Source organism: Chrysoperla carnea, chromosome X (assembly GCF_905475395.1).
Source record: "Chrysoperla carnea chromosome X, inChrCarn1.1, whole genome shotgun sequence".
Classification (NCBI taxonomy): domain Eukaryota; kingdom Metazoa; phylum Arthropoda; class Insecta; order Neuroptera; family Chrysopidae; genus Chrysoperla; species Chrysoperla carnea.
Window position 1 is genome coordinate 24,390,109 of NC_058342.1, and position 27,709 is coordinate 24,417,817.

General features: G+C 30.9%; 1 protein-coding gene and 3 non-coding genes across 5 annotated transcripts in view; 3 read left to right on the forward strand and 1 right to left on the reverse strand.

Moving 5' to 3' along the window:
• LOC123302483 (protein trachealess) overlaps positions 1-21,671 on the forward strand; it is a 52,664-nt gene extending 30,993 nt beyond the window's left edge. Inside the window, exons 3-11 of one of the 2 annotated variants that reach the window (XM_044885422.1) lie at positions 2,908-2,984; positions 6,389-6,478; positions 15,354-15,519; positions 15,585-15,706; positions 16,925-17,130; positions 17,200-17,306; positions 17,983-18,255; positions 18,979-19,701; positions 20,707-21,671. In XM_044885422.1, coding sequence (XP_044741357.1) covers positions 2,908-2,984; positions 6,389-6,478; positions 15,354-15,519; positions 15,585-15,706; positions 16,925-17,130; positions 17,200-17,306; positions 17,983-18,255; positions 18,979-19,701; positions 20,707-21,380 — 2,438 coding nt within the window. In that variant the 3' untranslated portion in view covers positions 21,381-21,671. The remainder of the gene's footprint in view (positions 1-2,907; positions 2,985-6,388; positions 6,479-15,353; positions 15,520-15,584; positions 15,707-16,924; positions 17,131-17,199; positions 17,307-17,982; positions 18,256-18,978; positions 19,702-20,706) is intronic. The other variant, XM_044885423.1, reaches the window with a different exon arrangement.
• On the forward strand, positions 1,964-2,036 carry Trnaf-gaa. Its single transcript has one exon. It is a non-coding gene; the product is annotated as a tRNA-Phe (tRNA).
• Trnaf-gaa lies at positions 2,128-2,200 on the reverse strand. The gene has a single exon. It is a non-coding gene; the product is annotated as a tRNA-Phe (tRNA).
• Trnaf-gaa lies at positions 3,135-3,207 on the forward strand. The gene has a single exon. It is a non-coding gene; the product is annotated as a tRNA-Phe (tRNA).
• Positions 21,672-27,709: the final 6,038 nt, after the last annotated feature.

Genomic DNA, 27,709 nt, shown 5'->3' on the forward strand with positions numbered 1-27,709 from the left:
GGATTCTATAATGAAGAGATTTTTATGCTCAAAAGTAATTCAATCAAGTGAAAGCAAACAATTGACTGAGTTAATTGTTGAAATACCATGCATAGTCAGTGTTGATTTCTTTATCACATTACACATACAACATAACTGATAATCAAGTATAGTACATATGTAAATGACTTTATAGGTTTCTGCATTACCGACCGACATTTAGTGTATAGTTTGTACACATATTATAAAATTTCCGCCTAATTGGCGCCCTCACGGGTAAACAGTGATGTTTACGAAAAAATGTTTCAAACAAAAATTGTTTAATTTTTGATAAGGAACATTTTTTACATTTAAACTTTTGTTCTATCTCTAACGGTTTATAAGATGAATCAATTGACCTTCATTTACGAACTTGACCTCACTTTTTACGTCCTGAGTACGCTGTAAAAATTTCAGCTCGATATCTTTTTTCGTTTTTGAGTTATTGTGTCCACAGACGGACGGACGGACGGACAACCGGAAATGGACTAATTAGGTGATTCTATGAGCACCTATGACAAAATTTTTTTCCTAGCATCATTATTTTTAAGCGTTACAAACTTGGGACTAAACTTAATATACTATGTATATTTCATATATACATGGTATAAAAGCTATTTACATTCAAGCATGGGCTAGTTATTTTAAGTTGAAGTCATCATTGTTATAACTTTATTGTGGGCCATAAATTTTATTAGTGTGTCCCTTAATCCAAGCCCGCATTGATCATAGAGAAGGAAGCGAGACGGGTATACGATTCTTCTACCTATCTCAGTTCCTCTAATAGTAATGAGATAGGTAGAAAGAAAAATTTTGTCTCTCTGTCTTAATCGTATTTTTGGGTTATCACTGTCTTACTCGTATTTTAGTTACAGAAATCCGAAGTATTAAAAAAATGGAACATTAACTTTTTAATTTCGATTTTTTTATTGACAAGATACAAATTTTCTCTCCATGGCGCCCAATATGGTTAAAACAATCCTGTTCCTTGTACACACAGTAAACACCTACTGATTAATAAAACAGTATATCAATATATATATATATATCTACATAATATAATATTCGACATAAATTTATTCAAATTTGAATATTGTTACAATCTAATAAAAGGGTTAGTTGCTGAATTCGAATATGTATAATTCATTTAAAACACATATACATATATAATATAATATATATAGGCAACCTATATTACATAGTTGACAGAAAAAATTATGATTTGTTACAAAAAATTAATTATACCGAATTAACTAAAGCATAAATTATTTTTCTTTGCGATTTTCAATACTATCGAAAACCCTTATCGAAATTTTAACCTAACTCAGCCCCGGATCTACGCGAGGTGAGGTGGTATCAGCCAGCGCGGATCTAGCCCCCAAAAAAAGTTGATTCGTACGGCGCAGCACTCGCACATCGCCCAAATGCGAATCGGAGTATGAACTCGCTCATGTACGTAATAGTGCATTTATCTTAGACGCTTGAGAAATGTGCGCCATTATCAAGGTCCTGCCCCACTTAAAAAAAAAAAACGTAGATCCAGGGTTGACCTAACCTAACAAATGATTCGATTAATATGACTTTAATAAATACTATTTCGAATTATTACAATTTAAATATATATTATTTAGTTAATATCTAGAAAAAATACAACATATATTTGATCCCTTTTCACCCCCTACTGAAACTAATGAAAACAAATAACAGTATTTAGAGCATATACGATATAGGCACCTCGTGTAAGGGTAGGAATTATTATCTTCCCTTTTTTTATATATACACAATATCTTTCTAATATTTCTTATGCTAATCATATAAAAATCAAAGAATGGATTTTTCGGTATCGGAATACACTTCGGAATACTAAAAACTAGACACTTAAAGTTTCGTTAAAAATACGTCATGTTTTTACGCACGCTTGTTATATTTTAAATTAGTAATATGAGCCGAAATAGCTCAGTTGGGAGAGCGTTAGACTGAAGATCTAAAGGTCCCTGGTGCGATCCCTGGTTTCGGCATTTAATTTTTTCTTGTTTTTTTTTTTTTTGTTCTCAGTATAATTTTTTTTATATTGTCAAATAAAATAATAACTATGAAGAAAAAAGTAGATGCCGAAACCAGGGATCGAACCAGGGACCTTTAGATCTTCAGTCTAACGCTCTCCCAACTGAGCTATTTCGGCTTGTGAAAATTGTAGCATAATTTTTAAACAAATCAAATTTGGATTAATAGACTTGAAGCTTGCATTAACATAGATGTAACAGTTTGAAATCGAAAATTCAATCCTTAACTTTTAACTTGGCTATATTGATCCAACCACCTTAATTTTTGAAATATATGTCATTCTAATAACCTTAACCCAAAAGAAAAATCTAGTATCAGAGGGTTAATAACATAAGGTAAAAGTGACAATAAAGACATTATTATTTATTACACTCAATAATATATCGAATATATTCGATGAATCATCCCTTAACAATATAGAAGCTACCCTTAAAACATATAGTTTGACATTAATAACATCTTTAAACCCTTCAATAATCGTCAAATAATGGTAAACATTATGATAATTCCCTTAATAGCATATAGAAAATTTCTTATTTCGAGAAAAGAAAAAAGCCAATTTGTTTTCATTATTTTTCAAAAAATTTTCATTTTAAGGTAACGGGCGTACGGTAAAAGTAAATTGAGTTTTATTTTGTAGCTTAGATATTGAAGTTAGTTTGTGCAAAATATATCATTCAAAGGGCTACTACCACAACTTTTTTTAGGCCTCATTTTGCAAGTAAAAGTTTTTCAATTACACCAATTCTATGACTAGAATTATATCTACGTTAAATATTTTTCATCGATCTTCAATTTTTTGTTAATTGTGCATCTTTTTTTCAGGCATACAATCAAGATCTAGAGCTGCAAATATGGCGTTAGAAATGTTTGAACAACATCAAGGAACACATATTTTACAAGTAAGTTTCCCTACAATTATGCTCTTTTTTAACCAAACAGTCTTTTAACTTTCTAAGATTAAGAAAAATTTTAATCCCCAACACAAAAGTTTCGTTAAAAATACATCATTTTTTTACGGATAGTTGTTATATTTAAAATTAGTAATATGAGCCGAAATAGCTCAGTTGGGAGAGCGTTAGACTGAAGATCTAAAGGTCCCTGGTTCGATCCCTGGTTTCGGCATTTAATTTTTTCTTGTTTTTTTATCCTCAGTTTTGGAGAAGGCTCTAAGGAAACAGATTATTTAATGTAGAGAATTTTTAGATATTTTTCAAGTGCGAGGGTTCTGAACGCGAAAACTTTGTCGGGGGTTTTTTTCATTTTGTAAATTTCGTCTCTCAAATTTGTTGTTTTTTTTCTCAATAGACGGATGAAATATTCTATAGTTTAACAACTGTTCATTTACTACTATGGGTATGGGTATGGCAGTTAGCGGGCCATGCTCGAGGATCGCGCCTCGAAGCAATGGTTCAGAGCACCTAGCCAAGTAGACCCTTGTACTCTATTCCCGCTACGCTTTTCAGTGGCTATTATAACCAACTGATGTACTGAAACCCAGAATCTGCCTAGCGCTGAGTATCCTAATTTCTTCTGGTTCGACTATGGCCGGACCAAACCATTTCCTTCGCTGCTGTATGAGCGCCGGGCAGTAACAGAGAGAGTGGATCGATGTTTCTTCTGAATTTTCTCCGCATCTGTCACACGCGGGAGATTGTGTTTTTCCAATCTGATTCGCCCTCCCTCGTAGCTGGTCCATGCCTTTAATTGTTGGTTTTTCAGATTATCTCCTAATCTGTTAAAACCTTCTTGGTATGGCATCCTCGCAAGCTTTTCTTGAGTGGGAGCCATTTACTACTAAATGTGATTAATATTTTATGGTAATCCTATAAATTTTTATGGTTCTTTGCAACAAAGCCCTCATTATACGAATGCAAATCCCTCTTGACCGATGTATTTAATTGAAGATATCGCTGTGATATTTAACGCTACATAAAAACGTACTAATTAATGTATTTTTTTTCTCCTTACTGTAAAAAATTATCGCATTTTTACACGTAATTTTTTTTTTAGTTCTATTTCCCAGAGTTTGAACATTCCATGAATATTAAATTTCTTTTTTTTTTATGTCTCTACGAATATCACTAGCGAATCACAATAAAGTTGAAGATATATTTTTAAGATCTACACGCATTTTGTAAACCTAAACAAGTGAAATTTACAAAATTTAAAAAACCTCCGACAAATGCGATTTATTCCTTGTAAACCGATTTTTGAAAACTTAGCTATAAAATGGTCTCAATCAAGTCTTTTCGACCGTTTAGGAGATACAATACCACTGAGAAACACACAGACGCACAGATAAACACTTTAAACTTATAACACTCCTTCTTTAATCAATATCAAAGTGATGATCAAGGACATCAGATGAGATGAAAAGGATACTTAGAGAGCTATCATTATTTGGGAGAAATTTTTGGAAATATTTTAATTTCAATTAAAATATTTGAGTTGACTTTGTTCTTTTGTATTACCTAATTATTGGCCATGTATATGAAATATACCATGTTTATGAAATATACATAGTGTATTAAGTTTAGTTCCAAGTTTGTAACGCTTATAAATATTGATGCTACGAACAAAATTTGGGTATATGTGTTCATAAAATTACCTAATTAGTCTATTTTCGGTTGTCCGCCCGTCTGTCAACACGATAACTCAAAAACGAAAAATGATATCAAGCTGAAATTTTTACAACGTACTCAAAACATAAAAAGTGAGTTCAAGTTCGTAATTGGGTAACATAGGACAATTGGGTCTTGGGTCCGTACGCCTCATTTTGTAAACCGTTAGAGATAGAACAAAAGTTTAAATGTAAAAAATGTTTCTCATAAAAAAATAAACAACTTTTGCTTGAAACATTTTTTCATCATCAATGTTTATCCGTGAGGGCGCAAATTGTATAGTATGTATTATATAGGAATATCAGTTATGTATGTGTGACATGTATATATGTGTAATGTGACAGAGTAATCAACGCTGCCTATACATGGTATTTCAACAATTAACTCAGTCAATTATTGGTTTTCACTGGTTTGTATTTAAATTTAGGACAACACCTTCAATAATAACAAAAATGAACTAATAAAAAATTCCTCGAAATTTTTGATTGAATACTTTTTTGATTTATTCACCATTTTCAAATAATTTTTGAATGTGTCATAACCTTGGATTTTAAATTGTTGGGTTTTTTATTATTATATTTTTACAACATCCAAATACAGAATATTAATAATGTTAATTAATATTTATATATAAAAAAATATTCATTGTTTTTTTATTCGATTTTTCCATTTTTGTTGACGAATTTCTTTCGAAATTTCCATTCTGAATTTGGATAATTTAGTTTTTTATGTTGCCATAAACGAAAATGTGAACAATTGTAAATCCAACAAATTAACTACTTATAAAATACGCTACAAAAGAATGGAAGTAGGACTGCCACCTGAAGATTCCAGAAAGTCGAGTGATAGTGAAATTAATCTAATATTATCACCGAATCATAATACTTTACGATATTTTTATGTTTCGTAAAAAGATAATCACTCTTACATACAAAGTAATAAGAGTATTTAATCTCGATTTTCAAGCTCAATGAGAAGCTCTCTCTACTCTATAATTGGTAATCGATACATGAAAACTTTAAATTAGAAAGTTGATTAAAAATGTAACATTCTTGTTCGAAACATTTTTCTGCAAACCCAAAATTGTTTTTTCGTATCAAAATTTATATTTCGTATAAATGTTACTGCGAAATCTAGGCTCTTCGAAAAAAATTTCCCTATAAATCCAATAAAAGTGGTTTGTTTTTCTATAAATACCATTGTTGTTCAAACTGAATGAGCAAACGCACAAAAAGTTAGATTTTTTGCTTTTAATTACTATCTAGCTTCTTCGGTTCACAAAAAAATGTGTGCGTATTTATAAAGAACAACTTTCTAATTCTAAACGTTCATCTAATGTTTGTCAGTTATGAATCAGAGTAAGGTTTTACATGAACCTGAAAAATTAGATCGAATTCGTTGCCGGTATAAAATGTGTGCCTTTGAAACTAATTGTTCGGAGCATTTTCCTCAGTTAAATTAATTTATCGAGTTTCATGCATATGTCAACTGAAAAAAACACCGTGTATATGAGCATGTTTTTAAAAACTTGACTATAATGACCAAACTGTCTTAATTGAAGGCCAAAGAATGACCTGACAATACTCATTTTTGACACAATCAATTTTCTCAAATCGATTTTCCAAAAAGTTTTTTCAACAATTCTTAATTTTACACTAATTACTTTTTATTTTCTGTTTCAGTCACTAGATGGATTCGCATTAGCATTAGCAGCTGATGGGCGATTCTTGTATATTTCAGAAACTGTATCAATATATTTAGGATTATCACAGGTGAGTCCATATTTTTATTATGAAATCAAACGTATACATTAATTTTTGTGTATTTAAGTCAAAGTCTCTCATACATGATATTTTTAATAGCGTTTGCTATCTCAACACATTATACCTCTTAATATATGAGAACGAGACTAAACTTCAAAAGTAGGCATATTTCATAGGTTTCTACAAAACTAGCCAATGGGAATTTAAAAAAAAAACTAGGGGAAGATGGTATGAAATGATCCCCCTAAGAAAAAATGTAATTTATAGCCAAATTATTCGACATAATATGTACAATTTCGAAATAATTTCGAGTTCTTTATTCAAATGTTACAATATGTAAATTTCTTTTGATCTATTCAAATTTTTAGAATTCAATATTTCTCAAAAGATATCGTTTTGACCGACCTTGTAAGGATAGTGGGTAAAATGATCCCATTGCATTTTTTATCAAACAGTTAACATAAAATATTAACTGTTCTTTTACATTGAACAAAATAGGGATCATTTTAGCCTATATAAAAGGGATCATTTTACACGTAACGACATATTTGAACTTCGTCATAAAAGCTGACCTTAAAATTTATTATTCGTCTATGAAAATGTGTTATAATATTATTAAAAGTCAACAAAGAAGATTTACGTTGAAATTTGTCTTACCACAAATCATAAGCGGTAAAATTAATATTTTTGCTTCGAAACACAAATTAGCTTATACATCACCATAAATCTTTGTTGAACGATTAATTTGATCACGCAGAATCCAACTCTTGATAAATATATTAGAAGGCTTAAATGGTTTACTTATGGCATCGAGGAATCACTTTATCCTGCGGGATCACTATAGATCACTTTCCTCTATTATACATAGATTAATTTTGGATTAAGCTAAATGAGCCTCATCACTGGTCAAGAAATTGACCGGCGATATGGACTCTTTCAAAAATTTATGTGGATTACACCACTATATCGTATTTCTCCCCAACTGCTACCGCGAGTTTGTATAAAATACCAATAATTTATATTGCATATATTATTATATTATTAATACATCAAATGCCATCTCGTTGTCAAAAATTTAACTATTTCATTTCAAAACCATTCGAGACAAAAAAATTCAATAATCAAATTTGTTTAGTTATAAATTTATAATTATTTTTTTAAATAATTAATTTGTTTTAATAATTTATTAAAAAATTCCATTTAAAAAAAAAGAAGAATGTCGCGTCGTCTGATTCGATTGATGAAATAATATTTGTTTAGAAATCATGGATTCCCTTAGAGACAATAATTATGACCTGCAAAAATGTACGTGCGAAAAAGCCAATTTAATATAATATCCACTCCCAACCCAAATTAATAAAATCGCAAAACGTGTTGTAAAGCTGCTTTTTTGGTATCTGTTATTTGAATTCCTTAGGGGAGTATGAAACTATGAAAGTTGTGCTTCAAATTTTGGAAGTTTAAACATACTTTCACTCTCCCCTAATGACTCCTAATGACATACCTATCCAAAAAGGAGTTTTGCATCGCCTTCCGGCCATCATTGATACCTGTTTTCGAAAACTTTGACAATTGTTCGCAGTATTTCTTAGAAGACTTCCTTTTTGTTTTTTTTTCCATAAATTTTTCATATGGCTCACTAGCTGAAACCACCTACATTTTTTCATCTCTCTATCTTTTATATTTTTGGAGGAAAAGAACTCCAAAGTTTGCTCTAATTTGCCCCTTCGAAGAAAACAATGATGTTTACGAAAAATTGTTTCAAACAAGAGTTGTTTCTTTTTTTTAAACGGGGCATTTTTTTTTTTACATTCAACCTCTAACGCTTTAACATAAGCAAAACTCAAAATTTTTAGCATTTCTGAAAACCATGTAAATGTTTTAAACATCATATCTCAAAAACTATTAGACATACTGTGGGTTGGATTAAATTGTTTCAAATTTAATATACTTTCAAAATCGCAACTAGTGACAAACTAGCTCAAAGTTTTGCAAAACCTGATAAGAGTCTGCAAAATGTGATAAGAATCCGAAAATTTTGCAGTTTTTAACGGATTACGCAGGTAGAACAAATTTTTTTTTTTGCAAAATGTAGTTTCAAACAGCTTTACATAGCGTTTTGCGATTTTAGTTGTTATTTTTGTAAGATTACGTTATATTAATACATCCCAACGCCATCTCATAGTCAAAAAATAAACTATTTCATTTCAATTCCATTTTGAGTAATTTTAAAAACCAAATTTAATATGTTTATTTATAAATTTATATTTATTTTATAAATTTGTTTAATCATTTATTAAACAAGTGAAAACAAACAATTGACTGAGTTAATTGTTGAAATAACCTACATAAAAATGTAAATATAACATATATCAATGTATACTAAGTTTAGTCCCAAGTGTGTAACGCTCAAAATTTTTGATGCTATTGGAGTAATTTTCAAAATATCGAAAATTGAAAATTTTATTTAATTATTTAGCTTTCGATATTTCGAAAAGCACGGCAGATATCGAAAAATTTTATTCTTATTTTTCGTCTACATTCATGAAGTTATAACAAAGTTTGAAATCAGGTACAAATAATTACAATTCTAAATCTAAAATTGCCTTGGTACTATCTTAATTTGTTTTAATAATTTATTAAAATATAACTTGAAAAAGAACCCTTTTAAAACGTCGTTATAACCGATTATGACTGTATATATTTTTAAATAATTAATATTTTTTATTGAAAAAATTCGATTCATATCAAAATGTCGTAACAATAGAAAGCATATGATCAATTTATTTATAAACGTATTGAGTCACAAATTCATTAACATATTTCGTGAATCGTATATTAACTAAATTTATTAAGCAATAATTTATTGCATATATAGATGTTAGTTAGTTCACACAAATTAGAAATTTGGTTCGTTTAATTCTGAAACGATCAATTCCGCAACGTAAATTTTTCTTTTATATTTTCTTAAAGGATTTTCGAGATCCATAATTAAAGAACATATAGATTAAGAAATATAATTTGTTATACCATGCATATATGTAATATGCAAGGTATACTAAGTTTAATTCCAAGTTTGTAACGCTTAAAAATATTAGTGCTAAGAACAAAATTTTGGTATAGATGTTCATAAAATCATCTAATTAGCCCATTTCCGGTTGTCTGTCTGTCGTCTGTCGTCTGCCTGCCCGTCTGTCATCACGATTACTCAAAAACGAAATGAGATATTAGGCTGAAATTTTTATAGCGTACTGAGGACGTAAAAAGTGAAGTCAAGTTCGTAAATGAGCAACATAGGTCAATTGGATCTTGGTTCCGTAGGTCTTGTAAACCGTTAAACTTTTGTTAAATTTTGAATATTTTTTCGTAAATATCACTGTTTACCCGTGAGGGGGCCAATTAGGCGGAAATTTTATAATATGTACTATACTTGATTATCAGTTATGTATGTGTCACATGTATGTATGTGTAATGTGATAAAGAAATCAACACTGACTATGCATGTATTTCAACAATTAACTCAGTCAATTGTTTGTTTTCACTTGGTTTTTTTTAAATATTTTCTTAAAGGATTTTTCGAGATTTATAATTAAAGATCATGTAGAGACTAAGACAGTTAATTTATTTTTGGATTAAATTTAATGAGTCTCATCATTGGTCATAATAATGACCGACGATACGGACTCTTTCAAAAATTTACGTGGATTATACCACTTTATCGTATTAAACGATTGTAAATTGTCTCTAGATTGCGTGGTGAGATAAGTCCTACACATTAGTATTTAATGAGAGACTTTCAACATACTTCCAGCGAGAGCTTGTATAAATTAATAATTATTTACATTCCATAGATTAAAACAACAAATGCCATCTCGTTGTCAAAAATATAACTATTTTACTTCAAAACCATTTAACACAAAAAAAAAAAAATTTAATAAAACCCAAATTCGTTCCTTTTTAAAATTATGTTTATTTTTTTATTAATAATTATTTTTTAAATTGTTTTAATGATTTATTAAAAACAATCATCTTAAAAATATGAAAAAAAAATGTTTATACGCTGGTTATTTATAATACATACAGCTAATGCCATCTATGGAATATTTATCAGAATGTTGAATCACACAACATAGAAAATATAAAAGTCAATAATTACAATTTATATCTTTTATGAAATGTATTATGATTAATATTTTTATTGAATTAAAATAGGAATATTTCTAATTAAAAAATCATACATCAATTTTACCGTTATGGTAAACAATTATCAATTAATTTTTTTTTAAAATAATTATATAAACAGATATAACGAGTTAATTTTTAGTTTATACTACATCAATACGTAACTTCCATTATCTAAATTAATAGAATGTTGATCAATTATTGATTATTAATTACTTAAATTCTGTAGATGCATAAATCGCATTTCGAAAGTTAACAACGTGCTACTTTATGTTGAAAAATTAGGGGCTTAGAAAATCTTGTTGAGTGTTTCACAGGCATTGTATGGTTAAAAAAATACTTAAACCACATTTTTGTATCATTTTCTTTTTATAATTTCAATTTTGTATTGCATATTTAAGAAAAAACATCACAAAAAAAAAAAAATCAGCAAAAATCAATAAATATGAGGAAATTTCGAAGCGTTAATTGCTTTTATCGAAAAATGTTAATCTCAAAGGCAAACATCTTATACCGCCGGTGATTTTATGAACACATATACCAGAATTTTGTTCGTAGCATACTTATTTGTAAGCGTTATAAACTTGGGACTAAATTTAGTATACCTTGATATATAATTTTATATAGACAGTTTATAAAAACCTACAACTTTGCAGAAAGAATATTTGCCGACTTTCGAATTCTTTTCATCAATTGGCGAGTGTTAGGCAATTAAATAACATATCAGTTAAAACATTTGAGGGAAATATTTCGTAACAGTATTTTGGAATTTTATTGAAATGTTATTTTGATATGTAGCTTTTTTTCTATTATTCAACATTAACAACAAGAAAAATAAGCCAAGCAGTAAATAGTTGAAGTAATATTTTGCTGTAATATTGCCGATTTCAGTGAAGTTTGAATTGATAGACAGATAGATCCCATAACACATTGCAAGTAGATAAACTAACGAAAAAGACGGAACACGGAATGGATCAGATCCGATGTTCAGTTGTTCGCTCGGTATTACATATAATATTAAATTCAAGTATATAGTTCGTGTTTTAGATATACATCAGTTTGTAGAACCCCGATATCACTACGGGGCGCGGTTCCCACCAGAGTCCCTTTACAGTCCCTCTTCGTGAAAAAGTCCCTTTAAAGTGACGCACAGTGGAGTATTTATATCAAATTTTCGACCAAAAGCCAGAAAACTCTTTTGTTTTGTACTGAAAGTTATTTTTTGGTCTAGTTAGATAACCACTTCATCACGAACAGGTCATTTAAGCTACCTCAACCTCGCCCCCTGCTTGTTTTGTAAGCCGCAATCTATCTGTTCTTACGAATAGTTTGTTATTATTGTTGCCGCTTTCGATTTACCGTGTCATTCAGTTTATGTTCGCTTTGTTCAATAAAGATTTATATTGGATATTGAAGATGAAGGTTTGCGCTTTATTTATTAGTATTTAATTTTAATGTTTCTATTAATATAATTAAATCTTTGTGATGCATTAAATTTATCATACTCAAAGCTTTCTGTTTATGTGTCAGGTTTTGTCGGGCAAAATTTGTTGCAGCAAGGCAAAGTTTAAGTATTCTATAATATGTTTATGAAAAAAATATTGGGGTGAACTTCCGCCTGTTATTTTACGACTAAGACAAGAATATATTAAGATAGCTTAATGCAAAAGTCAAGAAAAAAAGAGCATGTTGTTTTCCAGTGAAACTTTGAAATTTGTTGTTGAAACTAATTCCAGAATCACGTTACGTGGAAACAAACGCAAGCATAGTAAAGACAAAAAGTGGCTCAGAAGCAGAAGAAATTAATTAATTATTGCCAAATATATATTTTAGCCAGAAATTTGATATAAATACTCCAATGTGCGACGTTATTTAGGTATAATACTGTTACACGAAATATATGTATACACACACAAACACACATAATGTTTAAATGAAACGGCAAAAGCATTAGAATGAAAGGCACGACGAAGTACAGAATTACGTGAGAAGCATTCCGACACAATTTTCTATGTTCTGCAAATGAAAATTCACCATCATAACCAAATATTTCCATCTTTGTTTATTTGATAGAAGCTATCTTTGTCAACTTTTTATAGTTATATTTTCCCCGCAAATATAGACTAATGTACTGTGTCGAAAGTCAACTGAGAGTGGGGGGGGGGGTATGCTATAAATTATTTTCCAGAAAATTTATGATGGGTTTTTGGAGATGTCTGATATATTTTTTGTCTCCGCTACTTTTAGGCATTCCCAGCGATCCGCATTTCTTAATGTAGGGTCGTTTACTAGAAGGATTGTTTTTTATAAAAAGGGGAAGACGACTGTCTTCAGTAACTTTTGGCGATTCAGTACAACTTCCCCAAGTTGAATTAATGGGTATGCATATTAAGCTAATATCAAGAATGGGCATTTTGGGAATACCAACTTGCCAACCATGTTCCCCCTTTTTTATTTTGAAATATCATGTTTTTTCGCATTTTTACGCCTTTAAACTTCAGTACAACCTCTCAAAATTTGTAAGGAGTTCGAAATGGGTATGCAGGTTAGGTTAGTATTAAAAATGTGCCTTTTGGAAGAGTTTACTTTCCATATCCCCTTACCCCTCTTTTATGTATATCAAATAGCAATAATTTTGCATTTAGGTCACTCCTTCATACTATTATAAAACACATCCTCTGGTTAAGTGTGTTTTATTGGATGAATTTTATTTTCATGAATATATTTTAATTATTTGATTAATATAAGAGTAGGTTAATTCTCGTAAATTAGGCCTCAGATTCAAATTGTGTTAGGACCATTTTCTTCTTTTCTTTCTCGACTTATTCAGGAAGCAAAAGTTCTGCAGTCAATTATAGAACACCCTGTATAATGATGGAGAAATATAACTTTAGTTATAGAGTTCTGCTGCTCTAGAGTTGTTTTTATCCTCTGTGTTTATTAAACAGACTCGTGCACGCATAATAATATTCTAAACAAAAATTTTTATTTAAGGCGCTCACCTTTTTTACTTCTGTTGCCATTTTTCTAAGTACGTAAATTTCAAAAATTCAAAATACAGACAATAATTGATACAAAAATCTAGCTTTTTGTCCGTTTGTTCATTTAACTTGTACAAAAATGGTCTTTATAAAAAAACGCACCACTTTTATTGGATTTATTGGCACAGTTGTTTCGGAAAGTGCCTAGATTTTGCAGAAATAATAATACGAAATAACAATTTTTATACGAAAAAACAATATTTGGTAAAATTTTTCAGTCCGTTTTTGCCTAAAATGTACGATTTGCGAAAAAATGTTACTTTTTTTAATCAATAGCATCTAATCTAATTTAAAGTTTTCATCCATCTATTACCAAGTATGGAATAGAGTGCGCTTTTCATTGAGCTTAAAAATCTAAGTCAAGTTTAACCGATCCAACATTTTTTGCTTGAAGCATTTTTATCGATAAAACTTATTTTTCGAGTTTCAAGCATATGTCAACTTAAAAAAATCACCCTGTATATAATAGTCACACAGCTTTAAATAAGAAGAATTTCAAAAATATACACAGGGTATAAAAATTCAATTTCATTTAATTAAGTATTTATTAATACGTTTTTATATGTTAACAGTAGTACCATCTATTGGCGATCAACATAAAGATAGTTGAATTACTGCTGACATCTATTTCATAATAATTTACATATTTTATGGCCAACAATAATTTTTTTATGGTTTTTTTTTTTGTTTCTTTTGTCATATAAAATTTATTTACTGTATAATAATAAAATTTGTTGAGTATTTTACGTCATGAATTCATAATTAATTTTGTAATATTGTGAGAATTTGAGTCATCGCTAGTGTTGTCATATACAAACCATTTTTAATTCAATTACGGTTTATAATTTTTTTATGTTGACGAATATACGTTAATGACATAAAATTGCCTGTATTCAAGAACCAAATTTAATTTTTTTTAAAATTATATTTCTTAAAATTGACCCACTTTGAACAACCGTAAGAATTTTTTACTTGAACAATCAGTGTTTACCATTTTCGCCACACCTTGGCGCTGACTACTAATAAATACAATTATTTCGGTCAGTTTTTGAGCGATTAAAGTATTATGCATTTATGTTTTTCTTTATACAGCGCTTTAAAGCTTCCACAACGAAGTACCTGATATCAGAAAGAGCACTCTATTAGCCACGAACTTAACTATTACTAGTTTTAAGAGACTTTCTGTTAGGGTTAAATTTTCAACGAATAAAATTTATAGATGGCTAAATTTTCTATTTACTTCTGAATTCTCAAGGCGGTATTGTTTTTGAAAAGGTTTCTAAATTATCTTTTAAAAAAATTTAAATTAGCTATGGTAAATTCATAGAGATAATACCATAGAGCTGTATAGAATAGGAAACACAATAAGTGAATTCACGACCGTAGTGAGAGAGGTGGAAAGAGACAGAAATTGTAGGCGTATAAGCGAGACGAAGACAGCGATTTTTATAATAATTTTAAGCGATAATTTAATGGAAAGTGTTCTTAGATAGTTTGGGAGTGCGAGTTTAAAGTTTCGAACCCGAAAAATTTCTCTATTTATATAAAGTTCAAACATTGATACTCCACTCAGTTTATACAGGATATTTAAACGAGTAGTAATGTAATAGATACAAATTTTTTAGGACACGTTTTTAATTAAATTTTTTTTTCTGTTCTAGGTTGAAATGACTGGTAGCAGTATATTCGATTATGTGCACCATGCCGACCATACAGAAATGGCTGAACAATTAGGATTAGGTTTATCACAGGGACAAAATATGGCATCACCAAATAGTGCAAACTCTGAAGAAGGTACATCCACAACAGGCACAAATAATCCAGATGGTAAGATTTGATAAACACAGGACAAAAATCCAAATAACCGTTTTTTTTTCTTTTTTCTTTTGCAGTTGCCACGATAATGTCGTTAAATAATAATGGGCCATATAAAGGTCTTGATCGAGCATTTTGTATTCGTATGAAATCAACGTTAACGAAACGCGGATGTCATTTTAAATCGTCTGGTTATCGAGTAAGTTTCCGTTTCTATTTGAATATAAAGTATTCGAAGTGATTCTGAATGAGATCCTAGGTATTCTAGAAATATATCGATATTATCATTCCACCGGTTGGATTCCATAATAGGTATTCCAATTTCCAAATTTTGTAAAAATTCGACATAACTGCTTAGACCGTTGGCCAGAAAACGAAATCTCACCTGTAAATTTCAATAATTCTGATCCAAAGATTGTTAAGCACTCGATATAAAATTTTCAGCCTAAAGCATCCCATGGAGGCGAAAATATTTGGATTGGAACAAGAAATTTAAGCTCCTAGGTTCGATAACTTCATATTTTGGATTTATTTTTGCATAAAGACACCAGATTTCTTAATATTTTCTCCATTTATTAACTGATTTACATCCTTTTCAGAATTTTAATTTCCTCGGGTGTTGCCTCAGTTTAAAACAATCTTCACCTGCTTTTGCTCAAACTAATATTCTTCGACTGAAACTCTCCTGAAATTTTTATTTACCTGCGTTTTAGAAACCTACAAAATTTGATTTCATTGGATTCTGCCCCTTTTTCCTGTTGACTCTTCTGACTCTTTATTCCTTGATTGATGCTCCCAGCTTGATTCTTCCCTTGTCCTAGTACTCTTTGTCATACGACTAAGATTTATCAGCCTCTTTTCTTTCCTCAGATTTCTGCAATAAAAAAAACTTCTAATATACAGATCCCAAAGACCCCCGACTGACAAAATTTGGCCGGTTTCGTTAAAAAAAGGTTCATGAATTGTATAGAATCAAAATAAGTCTCAAGTTTTATAGTTTACTTCCTTAATCGAATGCCAAAAACCGCATCTCGATCCGTCTTGCCCGAAAAAAACCGATCTCAAAGCGCTTTTAGTGTTCTATCGTCTCGCCTAATATACACACACAAAAAGATTACCATAGACTTACATGCTATTATAACCATAAACTTACAAAAATCATTATATTTTGTCAAGAACTATATTTTAACAAGAACCGGACCATGAACTTTATAAGTTTTAAAATCCAAATTTCCAAAGATAAAATTGATATATTTCTTAATCCTAAAATCAATCTTTGCCAGGACCATCTTGTATTTATATTTTCAAATATTTAGAAGCGTAAAATTTGTATTTTGGGAAATGTTTTTCGGCGTAAATTAATTTTGTAGACGATTCAAAGGGGAGTCTACTTATATACATCACAAAAATAATTTAGTGTGAATTCCAGGTTGTTTTACTGCTGTGCCGTCTAAGGCCCCAATACACATTTTCACATTCACGGAAAAATCAACCGCCATTATTGGGAATGGTTGCCTTAGCGATTGCATTACCACCGCCTAGTGTTCATGAAATTCGATTAGAATCAGATATGTTTGTGACAAGGATTAATTTTGATTTTCGAATAGCTCATTGTGAGCCAAGGTAAGTTGTCTTAAAATCCAAGCTACAACTTCGAATCATAATTCTAACATGATATTTTCTTTATTTCAGAGTATCAGAACTTTTGGATTATACTGCAGAGGAATTAACTGGGAAAAATTTATACGCTTTATGTCATGGCGAAGACGCCAATAAATTAAGGAAATGCCATTTAGATTGTAAGTTACTTTTGGGAATTTTGCACGTAACGGGAAAGAGGGATATTTCTTAGCACGACAGGAGGGGGGGGGGTACCCACGGAAACTTAATGATTGCAATTCATTGCTAGCTTTATTTAAAGTTTATGATATTTTAGTTTATTTACAGAAAGGTTTAACTGATGCGACGCGACGGTTTAAGGTGGTTTGAAACTCAGGGAATTCATGAAGTTTAAGCAGTGTTTTAGCTTTGGAAATGCAGAGTTCTATAAGAAATTGCGACTCCTATGACCTTTTTTTTTGAGTTTCCGTGGAGCATTGCCGGTGTTCTCAAAGAGTGTGTTATACTCGAAGAATACATGTTTAGAACACCGGAGATGTTTAGAACTCCACTAATACTCCGTGAAAAGTCCGTAAATATTGCACTAAAACCCCGATAAAACGACACAGGAATCTCGTGTAAGAACTGCACTCAAAACTCGCGCATTTTTACCGCTGAAACGCCGTAAAAGTTAAAACTAGTTTCATCTAAGTTTCGACCTGGTCATTAAAATCGCTAGGGATGTTATATTTATTAGGAAGCTTTGCATAAAATGTAACTCAGATTGCCGAAGGGGGGGAGGTATTCAAATTGATGAAATTTTGCGTTATGGATGTCCCCTTATAAGTAGAAATATATTCTCTTTTTTTTTTGCAGTAATCAGTAAAGGACAAGTTTTAACACATTACTATCGAATGATGAATAAAAATGGCGGATACACATGGGTACAAACTTGTGCAACAGTTGTATGCAACTCGAAAAATGCTGATGAACAAAATATCATATGCGTTAATTATATAATCAGTGGTTTAGAATATGAAAATTTAATAATGGATTGTTGTCAATTAGAGGATAATTCCCAAACAGTTAAACATGAAGAGACTAGTGGGAATGATCCTGAAAATCGATCACCTGATGCTGATCGAGGAGGTAATTTTTTTCTATTTTTTACACAAATTCGTTAAAAGTGGACAGAAGCCTCGGAATCTGATACCGTCTTTTTATTTATGCAAAGGCCAGGTTAAGCCAGTGCAGGGCCCGTTGAAAACTATATCAAGAGTCTTTTTTGTTTTTTTTAGTGCTCGTGAATCCATAATCTTCTTCTTTGTCGGTTATGGGCGCCCTTTTGACAATAACTTGCCTGAACTATTCACCTTTTTTTTAAGTCAACGTATTCCACCTTTTTTATTATCTTCGATAATCAATCATAGGTGTCATTTTGTTGAGTATGGATGTCCTCATCAAAAACATGAAACGATTGTTTTCCTCCCAGAGAAGCGTAGACAGCGCCGTCTCTACCCGCAAAGCTAGGTAGAGCGAGATCGCCTTTCAGCGCCATTTTTTTTCCAAAAATTAACATGTATTTCAATAATCAACACTTATGCGAAATTGTTTGTCGCATTTGACATTTTGGCGCACCTTGCAACCTGGACCTTGGGGGCCCGTTCCAAGTGCTCCACCCTTGATCCGGCGCTGGGCGTAGAATGTAGATGCACGTAGCCCGTAACATTTGCTACTCTTGCTACATTTTGTTAAAGCCCTAGTGTTCTTATTTGTTTACTCTTAGCACAAATTTTGGACATTAAGCTGTAATTTCCCACAACATCTCAATTTATGACCTGATTTTTAATATTTATTTTGAAATTTTTACAGAAGGGCATTCTGGAGGAGCACCAAATTCACATCAAGATTCACATCGATCCCCAGCAAACATGGACGATGGTTCCAGTGATGGTCCCAACGAAAATAAAGGACGTCACATGGATAATGTAACACAATTACAAATGGAACAACCGATTCCGGTACGAAATATCTCGTTACAATCCACAAAAGATAGACATCATCACACAACGGCCCACAAACGAAAACTATCACAAGTTGATCCTCATGAACCAAGTGGTTCTGAAGAAGATAATATCGAAGATGATATTGATGGTGCCAAACGTAAAAATATACATCGAACCACATCACGAAGTACAGCTTTAAGTCCAGCCTCGTCTTCATGTCATTCAAATACTCAAACACCTGCAACGCAGGAGTCACATAATCGTAACGATAAAATTAATTTAGTGAATCCGGAACAATTGACGTCGGAACAGCAACAAACTAACGAAGGTGCTTCGGGAACGTCCGTTAAAGATTTAGAACATGCAATGTCGAAACATTTACCAAGTAGTATATTAACGAAAAATTCATCGAATAGTAAATCACCGAATAATGCAGGAGTTGTTTTACATCAACCGACTGATTTTAGTACGGATGCACTTTTGAAACAACAGCAACAGCGTAGCACTATACAATGGATTGGAGCTCATCATCATTTGAATCATTTGAGTCATCATCAGCAGTTACAACATGCTCAGGCGCAAGCTTCAGGTACGTTGCCTTACTCAAATTAATTATTTCTCAATAATTGAACTATTCCCTTGTTTTTATACCATGCATATATGAAAGTACCTGAATGGCCGACCTTTACTCGGTATTTTTTGAGTTAAAAAGACACAATTTTTATCATTATTATAAGAACCATTTAAAATGTCTCCACACAAATTCCAATTTGAATGTCTCAGTAATGTACTTTGCAGTCAATATTTTGCAGTCAATGTTTCAGTTTTGCCTGAAAACATGAATAAAACGACGTTTTCTAAAAATGAAAACTAGCTAGATCCATTTTTCGCCACAAAAACCCCTTGCATACTAATTTTCAACAAAATCGTTAGAGCCGTTTCGGAAATTGCTAATATATATACAAGAATTGCTCGGGGCGTAAAAAAACAAACGATTTCGAAAACACTGACTGTACGTGATATTTCAACAATTAACTCAGTCAATTGTTTTTTTTCACTTGTTGTTCCTAAAGTCTTCCTCGTGAAAATGACGCTACAAGCAATTTCTGTGGCACAATAATTTCCGATTTGAATGGGCCACTAAGCAGAAGGAGGTGGATCCTGTTCTTTTTTTGCTAGTTAACGATTATTTCCCAAGAAAATATTTTCAGGAAAAGTTGAAATCTAGTCTCACGACGCACTAGACATGAAGAGACTCGATTAAATCAATCGAAAACCTTGAAGAGGTGAAATTTACTGTGGTTTTGTGATCTCTTCGGCTTGTTTTGGATCTTTGATCCAACCGTGAAGCGAATTCTTCCTGATGATCTCCACTTTCATCAATACTCTTCAATTGCATTTTAGCATTATTTTCCACACTGATTTTATGGATCTTGGACTAATTAACGATAAACATATTGCAAGCCACAGTCGATAAATCACTCGCTGAGACGAATGAGACTGAGCAGAAATTTCAGATATACATTCTCCTCCCTCTAAAATGAGAAACTCGTAAAATCCAACTCTTATAAAAACCTTTTGTTTTGTATTTCAGGTGCTCCATTACCAGCGACAGCCTTACTACGCCAGCTGTACGCGAATCGTGAAAGTGTCATCCGTGCAAACGTCCACAGTAGTTCCGTAGGAAGTCGTACCACTGGAAATTCATGGAGTGATGTATCCCAAGTTGGTGTAGGACCCTTACCAACACCTCCAGGCAGCGAAGGTTCCTCATCTGCATACGTTGAACATCAATTTATGCTGTCTCAACAGAAAGCTAACCCTGCAGTAAGTGGTGATGCATTCACTAGCTTAATCTCCACGTACTCAAGTGCAGGAGGCTCAGGAGGTGGAGGCGGTTATGGCATGGATTATCATTCGGCGATGACTCCACCTTCATCAGTCTCACCACGTGATAAACATCAACAATTACATACCCAAGTATTCGATAATCCCGTATATTCGGATGTATTGCGTGCGCATCAATATGGTGTAAGTGTGGGTGCTTCGGATAATCAACCAGCACAACCTTTACCCCTAAAACCTCAAGTGTATTCGGCAATGCATCCTAGTGCACTTGATACCTATGGTCCGATTGATCAATCACAATTTTATCATCATGGTAGCAGTGCGGCCGGCTTTCATCTGTATCATCCGGCGACGGCAGCTTCCTCCAAACCATCTAGTGGTCATGTATCGACATCGAATTGGTATTCAACGTCATCATAGTTTTAAAGTGTACACGATTACTTTCTTCTATTTTTTTTGTACTTAAATCCAGAAAAAAAAAACAATTTTACTCATTATATGTGCGCTTAAAAAATGTAGCCGGACGCCATGTGAATAATATGCGCGATAATTTATTTAATGTTGGTATTACTTAAAACTTAACTTTTAAAAAAAAACACAGCAACGCGGTATTTTTTTAATAATGAAACACTCCAAAATTCTCCCAGCCTCCCCCCATTCCCTTTTTTCCTCATCCAACACACAAAAAATGTTTTTTTATAAAAAAAAAATCTTTTTGGGCATTGTCATATTAAAAATTTATTTAATTAATTATAAAAAATTTGTATATATATATTATTGATTAATTAATCTTTATTAATTAGTGCAAACATAATTAGTGCTGTTTTGTTTTATTTTAAAGTTTAGGCAACAGAAAAATGAATTGTGACGTTATCAGACACGTCATTTTTTTTTTTTATTTACAGTCAAAAATCAGTTAAAACGACATTGAACGGATTTTCGATTATGGTCGTTTTATTTAACGGTCATTATAAGCGATATACACGTTCTAGATAAAAGATAAAAGTCAGTAAGCGCTTATTTGATGACTCACTAAAAATCACCCTTCTTTGAAGTAAAATCAAATCATGTCCTAAAGTTAATAAAAACAAGAAACTGTGTTTTCGAGTGCGTAAACATTTTATTAGGTCAAAATTTGATATTCAGTCGACGATTTTTCGATAATGATATTTTCGAGAGAGCAAAGCATAAAACATGCCCAAAATTTGTAATACACGGTACGCTCGAATCGTGTATTACAAATTTGACCATCGATATATATCGGAAATATTCGTCGTCAACACAACGTGTCCTCTCTCGAAAACATCATAAGTTAATTCTACGAGGTACAGAAAAAAAACTTTTCCAAAACTATGTACGCATCGATTTCTACATCGCGATGTATGTTGAGCGACGCTGAACTATTTAGCTGAGCTTCAAACATTGTCGAGATGGCGTAAAGATGAAAAGTGTTCATTCGTTGTCACAGATAAAACTGCTACAAACCGCGAAGTATTTGGTAGACATTTGGTAGTATTTGGTAGACACTGTATCGCTTATAATGACTATCGGATTAACAACCATATAAGCAAATGCCTTTAATGTCCTTATAACTAGTTTTGATCGATTGATTATTTTTTATTTTTTTATAAATTAAATTAATTATTTTAAATTAATTAAAATAGGTAATTGAATTTAATATAAACGTAAGCATATTGTATATAGCATATTATATATATTAATATTATTAATTATGCAGTCGGGTTTTTATTTAAAACAGTACAATAAATAAACCACGATTTTTTTTTTTTTTTGGAATTTTTTTACCGCTACGTTAATCGGGAAAAATTTCCAAGAAAAAAGGTTCATTTATTGTACCATAAAAAGTATAACCCGCATTTCATCTACAAATAAATAAAAATTCAAAAATAGCCATAAAAAAGATATAACATGCAAAAAATGTGAAACAAAAGTGTGCCAAAAATAAAGGCAAAAAATTTAAGTATCACAACTTTATAAATATCAACCATTTTTAAAGAACGAATTTCAAAAAAATTTCAAGCTTTTTTCGAGGCAGACATTTGTTTATTTCGCATTTGTTCTCATACGAAATGCATTTTCTCATCATATTACAAAAATGTTTGTTAAGTAAGATTGTACGGTTGGAAAATTTTTCGAAATTTCTTAGAAAATAGCGATGGCTTGCAAAACGTCGAAAATATCACTGAAATGTTTGAAAAATTCTCAAAATTCTTATGAAATTCGTTTTTAAAATTAGATGGTTCTAAAAACTTGTTATGTTTAAATTTTTGACCTCAAAAATAAACTAAATTTTCTCCCAAAAACAATGTATATTATGGGCAATTCTATATTAACAAAACAGGTCTCGAAAACTGTTTTCCACAGTCATGTTATACAAAGCTGGATTAACCATGTTAAGACTACCTAGGTGATACAATTCTTGGAACCGCTTTTCATTCGTTTGAAGTTTTTTACAATAAACGAAAGAAAATAGTTTTGGCGCGGTTTTTTTAATTTAAAATTTATAAACGTAACGTAACGCATCCATATTATTAGTTCTACTACTTGATACTAGATGGGTCTGTTCTGTAAGTATAAAGATCAACAAGTATGAAGACCAACTGATAGCATGTGTCGCAAAAAGCAATAATACCTAATGTCATTGAGGATCCAAATTTTCCCAAAATTTTTAGAGCTCTTAGGCAGTTTTCTACTCTGTCTAATGGTTGTTAATCCAGCCCTGATCTTATGGAGATTTTTTCTAAATTATTAAAATATTTTATAGAGCTTTTTCATTAGATCCAATTTTTTTGTTAATATGGAAATGTTCTAAAAGCAAGATCAATCTATTTAATTTTAAAGTTTTCACAATTTCATTTTATTATAATTTTACGACAAAATTTTTAATTTTCTTTTATCAGATATTTATCAGATGTGCCAAATCCACTCAGTATTCTTTCTAAATACAAAAAAACTTTCCTACTTTTCTTGTTCCTGTTCCGAGAAGAAATAGAAGGAAAACATACATGGAAATCATATATAAGCTCAACAAATATTTGATCGTACAAAGTACAAAAAAAAATAATGCCATGGTTATGACATATATGTAAAACAAATTGCATAACTATAAAAACTAGAACATCATCTATCTATGATAAATTATCGTGGCGCTTACAGGGGGGTATCGAGAAGATGTGGGGATTCTGTATTTTTACTAAAATAATCTAAAGATGTTTCAAATTTACTTTTTAATGTGCCGCTATTTTGGTGTTTTGTACTAAAATATCTGGTTTTTTGGCATGCGGCAAGTAAAAACATTCTGGTTAACGTCAAAGAGGTTATATACGAAGCGAAGCGAGAGAGAAGACTGCCAGTGAGTTCCCTTGTGTCCTTGTCCATTACTTACAAAAAATAATACAAATGACAAGGACACATGGGCACTCACTGGCAGTCTTCTATCTCGTTCATCAGATCGCATTCACTTACAGGCTAGCAAAGCTCTCGCGCTCTCTATACATATTATCTCTATGGTTAACGTAAATTATGAAATATTTGATATTTGAATATAATAACGAAAATATGAGGAAGTCATTCATCTTAAATGCGACACACTGTATAAAAGTGGAATTTGTAGTTTTCCCAGCGTTGACTTGAGAAAAATCCAGCTGTAAGCGCTATCTTGAGCAATCAAAATCGTTTTTCATTGTATTTATTAAACCACAAAAGGAAACCCATTATCTCAAAAAAAATTGTATTGTATTAAAAAACTTAATGCCAAAAATTATCCTTCATATTTAAATTATTGCAACCCTGTTCGTTGCAATTTTTGGTACAAAAAAACAAACCACTGTGCCAATTTTCACTATTTTCAACTGCACAAACAAAAACAAACAAAAAATTCCATCTTTGAAAATATACGTTTTAGCTTTATTATATTGAGAAAATTGGTCTAGAATCAGGCATCGTATTTGACAATCATCTCAGAAGGACTAGAAACGTTAAAAAATAAAAGTCACCAAAAAAAAATTGTTAAACACGATTTTGATGAAAAGCAACCGTTCTGAAATGACCGTCAAATACTGCGTCTGTCACTAGACTTAAAACTATTGAAAAATTAAGAAATTAAATAATATAAATATTATTAAGGAAAACAAAAAAAAATTGTGAATACTGTATTAATTGAATGAAAATTTTCATTATTTTTAAGCTATATTATTAAGTCTTTAGATAATTATCATTGTATGTATTAAAGACAAAAAAAAATCCAAGTTATACTAAAGATAGCTAATGTGCAATAAAATATTGAATCAATGTAAATTATATACTTTTTTTACTCCTAACTCCATCAATTCAATCCTTAGATCATATATTTTACTAGATATGCCCAACTTTATACCAAGTATGTACATATTTGCTTCATAGAGCAAATTAACAAAGACAACAACACAATATTGCATGGTATTCAATGCGCATGATCATATTGACAGAAGTCAGGTGATTCAATAATTAGTATTTGTTTAAATAATTCTGAATAAAAGTTCTAAAAAATGGTTAGATATTGTTTTATTTGCAAGGAATATTTTAAAGTAGACATGTATCACAGGTTATTAAAGTTTAATTATTAAATAATATTTAATAAATGGCAATTATTATGTTGTAAATACGCGCCAGTATATTATATTGTATATTAATTCATGCGCATTAATAATCATGCATCGTCATTTTTTATCCTTCTCAATCATCTTGGTGAGGTGGTTCTCACTCTGTATGCCAAATCCAAGTAGTATATTTTAAAAGATCTCATATCCCTAACGGAATCTGAAACCTGGAGTATATACTTCGTGTTTTTACAATGTAGGGGAAAGTATTGCATAATGATCCCGCTTACAACACTTTCTGTAAACAAGAAAATTTACATGTCAAGATTGTGCATATAGACCCAGAAAATTTCAAATTTTACGAATTTTTCAATATAAAACTGGAGGATTTGTAGAAAAATGTCTAAGAACATTTTTTGTTACTTTTGACCACAACTATATGATAAAATTTTTTCCGAAGCCATACTTTCAATATTACTCATGTTTAAAAAAAGTAGTTTAAACATAATCCTATCGGCAACCTGTACTTTTACGTTCAGAAGCATGCTTTAAGCGGGATCCTGCAAAAATTTTCCTTGCGAAAATAACTCATGCTCAATGACGGATTTTTCCAGGTCTATATGCACAATCCTGACATGGCATGACATCGATATCATGATGAGAGTCAAATTTTCTTGTTTACAAAAAGCGTTGTAACTTAAACATTTTTCAACCGATTTTGATAAATCGTAGCAGTTTTTACTCGAGATTGAATGTAATTTGATAATAACTGTAAGAAAGTAATTGTTCTTGAGGATTTGCTACATAAAAAAGACGTCAAACTAAAAAAAACATGAAAAATGGGTAAATCTTAGATAACTTTTATAATTTATGTCCTAATTTTTTTTGTAAAAAGTGTAGATAAATATATATATTCTGAAAGCTCAATGCTTCTAGTTTTGAAAGCCGGTTAGCAATCAACAATCGGTTAAAAATTGTTTAAATGCGCAGAGTACACGAAAAAGTACACGGGGGTGTAAGACAATTTAGAAACATATTTTTATAATGCACTCACCAAAAATTGCTTAAAAAATTTTTTTTTGTAGCATTGTTATTTGTCTCTTTGAACATTTCTTCAGGAAAAATGGCACGTTGATACATAAAGGTTCGCCAACTCTGGTATAAGGTGATCGACTTGTATCCCCTAAGTCTTTGATCTTGGATAAGATGGTATTGTCTATATTTCTCGGGGAAAATATGATTAAAAAAAAAAAATAAAAAAGCATAGTTTAGATTTCATTAATTTTTTATTACAAATATTAATACATTTAAATTAATTAGGTGGGTATATTATTTCTAAATTGTAAATTGTCATAGATAATCATTTTTTTTATTAAAAAGTTTTACAAAAAACAAAGAGAAAGTAAAATATATAAAAGAATCATCATCGTATAGTTAATTTTTTTTTTTTTGTTTAATAAAGTCCCTGTATTTTCCAATAATATAGACTTACTTTTATTTATAAAAAACAAGATTTTTTCATTTATTTTTCATTTAAAAATCTTTTAAATATTATTTTTATTTTCTTTAATTTTAAAATAAACAGAAACATTCGACAGTACAATAATTAAAGAAATTTATTACTTTCATCATTAATATTAAATACAATTAATAATAATATAGCACAGTAAACAAAAGAAATGGATGCGAAACTTATTAAAAAGTTGGATATTTTAATAATTTGTATAAAACATGCTTTGATTCCGAGAAAAAAAATTCTAAAGGTGTTGAAAAGTAAATAAAGATTGTTTGATTTTCAATATTGTTTTTAAATGTGCCGCCATTTTTGTGTTTTATATCAGAATGTCACACAAAGATAATACCATAGAGCTATACAAACATAGGAAGCGCTGTGAATTCTAAACCGCATTGAGAGAGGTAGAAAGAGACAAAAATTGCAGGCGAATAAAAGATCTACCTCATCTGTCTCTTCATCTTTACTGCGATTAATCGTTTGGCTGCAACTTCGCAACTCTATGGTATTATCTCTTTGGAATGTCATGTATTGTGAACAAGCGACAAATGAAAACATCCCGATAAACAAAAATGATAAAATATTCCACCGATAAACGTTTGAAATGTATGATGCTAGCGCACAGAGTGACACCAAAA